Consider the following 6629-nt stretch of genomic DNA (forward strand, 5'->3'; position numbering starts at 1 on the left):
AGCTAATAGGCTCCACTCTTGTAGAGCAAAAGCAAATGTGGACAATTTATAACCAAATACTTGAGTCTCACTTCCAATAAAACTTTATTTGTGACCACTGAAATTGTGATTTCATATAATTTTCATGTTACAAATAGTCCTTTGGTTCATTTTTCCAACCTTTAAAAAATCTTAAAGCCATTCACATTGCTATATTGTGAGCCATACAGAAATGGGCACGGGGCTGTATTGGCTGGGACTGAAGTTTGCTGATACCTATCCTCCATTTTCCCTGGTGCTTATGGTTGTAACCATCACTTTATGGTTCAGGCTCCTTGCCTTGTATTAACTTTGCTCTCCTCTGCTTGTCAGTCTTATGGACAGTATCTTTATCTGCTTCTTGTAAAAAAGTGAAAGACAGAAACAAGAATATGTACCTCAAATTTTGAAACAGCTACATTTCATTTTCATAATGAACACTTACTGATTTCCCTAATAAAAACAGTTGTACACAGAACGACTTTAAATGTTGACAGTAAAGCTAAGGAAACTTAAAAATGTAAAGGAAATTGATGACTCAGATGGAGAAAGGGAAGTTTAGGGTTGATGGGCAATTACACAGTTACTGAGATGAATTTCCATCTTGCACTGAGAGGCTCCTGCCTGAAAACTATGAATGTATTCTTACAACCCCTATTAGAAAAATGCAATTACCTTACGGACAGAGGAACAGCAATACCTTTTCATATAGGGGAATATTAACAACCACAGAGATTAGCTATTTAATTTCTAACTCCACCATAAAGAGAATAAGAGGAAAATAATGGAAACTGCATCAAGACAGGTGGAATTAGATATAGGAAAGGGCAGTTATTATGGGGAAATTTCAAAGTTCAATGAAAACGTCGCATTAAGAGAAGCATATGGCTAGTCAGGAAAAGATGATGTCTGGAAGTCTTTTTAAAATCCCCTGTTAAGGTGTCAGATTAGATCGCTTTCTCATAGAAATTCTTTCCATTTATTACTTTTCTAATATTGCATACCACTCAATACACTAAGTCACTTTGTGTATATGTGAGAGAGACAGGAAAGGGAAAGAGAGAATAGTGTACATTCAGTGTGTTTTCTTGTCAGGTGATAATTATGATAAAGTAAATAGAAATTAGTGTATAAAAGGCATCACAATACAAAAGGTAATATGTACTTGAGGTGACCGATAAACTAATTATATTGATTTGGCCATCATATATGTATTCGCACATCAGAACGTCATATTGTACACTATAAATACATCATTATTATGTATCCATTTAAATTTTTAAAAAGACTTCAGTGCCTCATATAAGACAAGAGAATAGATTAGAATGAGAATAGTGAAAGATTTTGAAATAAAAAAATACCTAAAGTAAGTAGAAAGGGAAATTACTGGAGGGCTGTGAGAAGTGCTAACATATGGGGAGGATGGGAGAAGCATAAGTAACTGCATAAGAACTGATGGAAGAAATGAAATTAGTGCAGAAAACAGAAAACAAAGTCGTTCCTCTATCCCCACGTTTGCCTGTAGTTAAATGGAGAACCTGCTTTAAAGGTTTACTCTTCAGTTGGGATTGCATGCGGCTCCAAGTAGCTAAACCTTAGACTTTCTGCTTTATGTTGCAGTCTAGAACTCTATCATAAAGTCGAAACTATATCATAAAGCTTGAAGGGAACCTACTAAAGCAAATTTTATTTTCAGGTTGGTGTTGTGCTTCCCTGCATAGTGTTGTGGTTTTGTCAGCTGAAAAGGCAGGGTCGAGGGAAACAAAGAATTGGATTAGCTTTTGCAATATCTGTAGTTAATAATTTTAACCTTTCAAGTCCATCTAGACTTCATGATTCCTACCAGTCCTCAGAACATCCCTATATCTTTCCTTGTAAAAAGAAACATATTTTCTATTTATCTAGACTGATGATACTCTGATCTTGTGTTTTCCAACAATGGATAGATTGAAAGATATTTAAGTAATTGAGGTCGCTTGTCTGAAATACTTTATGTTGAAGATGACAAATTGATTACTGATATGAAGTCTGCCTAATAAAGAACTTATCACCTTGTTGCTAATCATCTTTTGGTTAAAAGTAGTATTGGTTGCAGCAGTTGCTGTCGTCAAATGTGTAGAACATAAACCAGGCAGTGATAATATCCTCAGGCTCAACTGTGAAGTTAGTTTTTCATATATTGATGTTCCTTCTTGTATACTATGTCCAAATAGGGACTCGGAGTTGATGTGTTATTCCTTCTTTATGATTTTTTAAACCTTTTTCTGTATTTTTAGGGCAAAGAAATGTCAAATTAAAAAGATACAAATAAATGACAGAAAAGAATCCTTAGTGATTTTTACAGTTGTATAATGTGTTAGATATTTATATCATCTAGCCTAATGTAACATCTCTTAATGTTTTATATTAACATAGTCTCAAAAATTTTAAGAGCCCCTCTGAGGTCTCTCATATTGATTTATGCATTTTCAGAGATTAGTACATTATTATTACTCTACTAAAAAAAATAAAATTTGAGATAAAAAAATCATTCTATTTCTTTTTTTTTTAACAGCTACAGTAGAATGTTACAATCCGAGAACAAATGAATGGACCTACGTTGCCAAAATGAATGAGCCTCACTATGGCCATGCTGGAACTGTGTATGGTGGAGTAATGTACATTTCAGGTAGGCAATTACCCTGTGAACACAACATAATAATGTTTATACTTTAATTATATGATCTTTCCATATAGTGCTAGTAATAATAACAATTCTTGGAAAATAATAGTCAAAATATAATTTATATTTTAGGAGGAATTTTGTGTGTATATTTGCATGTAAATGCTTTGAGCATTTTGTAAGTTTACAAGCTAGCAGCAAACCAGTTCATCTATATATGTATAATTGATAAGAAATTGGAAAGCATTTAGATTTGCCAGTTCACTTTTTAAAGTCTCAGTACTTTGTATTCTAGTAAACACCAATCATATTCTCTGTTCATACATAATAATTTGTTTTCCTTAAAATTTGGCTAAGTCATATTAGGAAATATTACATTATATAACATATAAGCTCTATTGTGCATAAAATATGCATAATACTCCTTTAGTGTAACCCATCACACATACATACATACATATATGTGTATATATGTATACATACATATTTACATATATACATATGCATACACACAATATTCCCTTAGTATTGTAATGGAGTTCTACTATGGTGCCATTATATACAGGGATATATTTCTATAAAAATTCTAAAATGGCTCAATTCAAATAACAACTTTCATTCTCAAATGGTTTGTGCTTGAATTGCCCTTTTGTAGAATTCAGAAATATGTTTTAACATAATGATCGCCTTTGATATTGACATTTAATTTTTTTAGGCAATTTTGTTTCTCTTCCCCCTCTCTTTCTGTTTCTTCTTCCTCCTTCCTTCCTTCCTTCCTTTCTTTTCTCTTTTTTCTCTTCTTTCTTCCTTTCTATTTTTCTTTCTTCCCTAGTTCTGACAGCCCCTTCCCCCAAGTTGAAGGCCTACCAATACCAAGCAAGCAGTTATGTTCTTAGAGAACAAAATTGTTGAGGGGATGATGAGTCACAGAGGGCTGCCTTATGATGTCTGTGGTCAAAAAGGATTAGTGAAAGGCCTGTAGCTTTGATTGACAGGCTTCCAGGGTCCAATTCATGAGTGACCATGGGGCATCTTATATTGACGGAACCATAAAGGAAATCATATTGTATCACCTACCTGTTGTATGTGTGTAAGTTCTCTACTACCGTAACAAAAGCTCACAGTTCTCAGGGCAGAACTAACATTTGAATGGTTATAGTGGCATGTTGGCATAACTGGTGTATGTTTCCAAAAAATATCATCTTCCACATTGATGTCAGGCCAATTTTATACCCTCCCCCCAAAACAAAAACAATGGTTTGCTTTCTTGTAAGGCTTTAAAGCATAGAAAACTGTGCTTCCTTGATTGTTGTCTTATAACTTGATGACTCTTCACATGATACAAATAAAGATTAGCTTAGGTCTACCCCTTGTCTGCTGAAGGTAGAGACTGATACTTTCATTACATAGGTTGGATTATGTTTCTTAGTCTTAATCAATTTGTGGGTTATAAAGACCTACTACACCAACCAACTGCTACATATATGAAATTCCCATAATGTTCAGAATTCCAATTCTTTAGCTTTGCAACGCATATAACAGATGTCACTTTCTTCATGCTCACCCCAAACTTTACAAAACCAACCATTTTGCATATTTGCGTAGTCTTTCTGGTTGGTATGTTACTGGCATGAGACTTTCAACACTTTTTAATAAATATTTTGCTTTGTATTCGTAATCCTAATATGTTAATTAGAATGGGTATTCTGATTTGGAAAAGGAATTAATGGGTCCCTGGAATTTAAAGTGCTCTAGCTTGGTGCTAAGCACCCATAGCCTACCCATTAAAAACCCACAACAGACTGATGCTTTGTAGTTCAGATTTACTGCTGACTCAATTCTAATACTGGCCAAAATATATTTCCATTCATTGAAGCTTCTTAAGTGTGATCAATCTCCATTTGAGAAAGTTATTATACGAATATAAGACCTTATTCATTTGTCTTAAAAAGTTGAACATATTTTCTTTATTTTTTGTTAAAAGAATATAGAATGACAATATTTATAAATTTACTATTTATAAGCTACAATATGCCATAAAATGTAGCTAAAAGTTAACTATATATGCGAGAGCCTTACTTTTACATTTTTATGATCTCTTTGCCTTATACCTATTATTTTCATTCTCTAGGAGGAATTACCCATGACACTTTCCAAAAGGAACTCATGTGCTTTGACCCTGATACTGACAAATGGACCCAGAAGGCACCAATGACCACTGTTCGAGGCCTACACTGCATGTGTACAGTGGGAGACAGGCTCTACGTCATTGGTGGCAACCATTTCCGGGGAACCAGTGATTATGATGATGTCCTAAGCTGTGAATACTATTCACCTATCCATGACCAGTGGACCCCAATTGCTTCCATGTTAAGAGGGCAGAGTGATGTTGGGGTCGCTGTCTTTGAGAATAAGATCTTTGTGGTTGGTGGCTATTCATGGAATAATCGCTGTATGGTTGAGATAGTGCAGAAATATGATCCAGAGAAGGATGAATGGCATAAGGTCTTTGATCTGCCAGAGTCCCTTGGTGGCATACGAGCTTGTACGCTTACAGTTTTCCCACCTGAAGAAACCACACCATCTCCTTCTAGAGAGTCCCCTCTTTCTGGTCCCTGATCACCCTTACTGCTAAAATGCTATATTGCTCTCTTTGCAATGTGTCATGATTATCTTCTTTTCCTCCCTTAAGTAGTATATCTGTTAGAATTAGCCTCCAGTAATTGATACAGCTATTGGAAAAAAATTGACATTGATGTTACTTGTGGTGTTTGTATGGCCTAGAATGTCTATAAAGTGATAACAAACCATCCTGGAAATATATCCCATAGAAGCTGATGTTTAACATGAAAAAAAAAAAGTATTGTCTATGAAAAGTTTCTTCAGTACTTTTTTCATGCTGTGTACTGGTGTAAGGTATTCGTCATCTTACATTATAAGCCAAGTTGAAGGTGGATTATAGTAAATGTACAACTGTGCTCACTAGGCTTCAGAGTAAAGTTTTCCTCTCATCTTTAACTGTAAGATGTCAAAGGGAGGCAGCCTGCTCCAGCAAGAAACAATACACAAAAGGTTGCCAACTCGCATGAGCTACCTCCCTCTTTTCATGAAGTATTTTTGACACATCTGTCAACCCACCTGACTGTGTGGGTGCATTGAGAACACACCAAGTTTCTTAGACACACAGGAGAAATAACTGAAATTCACAACATTAGTTTGAGGGGGAGGGAAGCATGACCCCTCTGCTTATAAGAACTGACTTGGGGTTTTTTAAGTGTGTATAAATATATACACACATACTATGTCAATCACAAATTTTTAAAAATTGAGTATCAGGTCATATAAATTTGAAATTAAAAATTGAATAAATCTTCTAAAAAGCAGCTTCCATGAAAAATGGGGATTCAGTATGCATATACCTAATACACATATGTAGAACCATACTGAATTTAGGTGGAAAAGGGCTAGAAATTTTGAGCAACTAAATTTGTCACTTGACCAAATTTTATCTTAAAAAAAATCTGCATTCTCATCCTTCTCCTTTGCTGTTGAGGTAACTGCCCTGTTCTGTGTATTCTGTATACTCTTGGTTGATGAGGTTATTTAGCACAAAGTGTAGCAGCTTCATCAGAAAAGCTGCCTTTGCTCTATGATGTTCATGTTTTCCCTTCTTTATTCAATAAAAAATGTCGCTCTGCTCTGCGCTATCCTGTTCTTCTTTGATTTGACTTCCATTTACTAAAAATTCTTCTGGGGCAAGACTGAGGAAGTTGAACAAGTGTGTGTGCCTTTTATTCAAAGAGGAAAGACTTGGGCCAGCCCTCACCTCCCTGTGAAGACATTGCTTGTTTTCTTTGAGGAATTAGTTTGTGAAAGATGCTGATTGGCTATTATGCAGCCCCTGTGCCATACATGGGTAAACTACAAAAGTAGTTACATGCCCCCCCTT

General features: G+C 35.1%; 1 protein-coding gene across 10 annotated transcripts in view; it reads left to right on the forward strand.

The window, feature by feature from the left end:
• Positions 1-6387, forward strand: part of Klhl13 (kelch like family member 13) — a 153920-nt gene extending 147533 nt beyond the window's left edge. For all 10 annotated transcript variants that reach the window (XM_015986478.3, XM_015986481.3, XM_076562538.1 and 7 more), the window contains 2 exons: positions 2573-2686; positions 4812-6387. In XM_015986478.3, coding sequence (XP_015841964.1) covers positions 2573-2686; positions 4812-5299 — 602 coding nt within the window. In that variant the 3' untranslated portion in view covers positions 5300-6387. The remainder of the gene's footprint in view (positions 1-2572; positions 2687-4811) is intronic.
• The last annotated feature ends 242 nt before the right edge of the window (positions 6388-6629 follow it).

Source organism: Peromyscus maniculatus, chromosome X (assembly GCF_049852395.1).
Source record: "Peromyscus maniculatus bairdii isolate BWxNUB_F1_BW_parent chromosome X, HU_Pman_BW_mat_3.1, whole genome shotgun sequence".
NCBI lineage: Eukaryota > Metazoa > Chordata > Mammalia > Rodentia > Cricetidae > Peromyscus > Peromyscus maniculatus.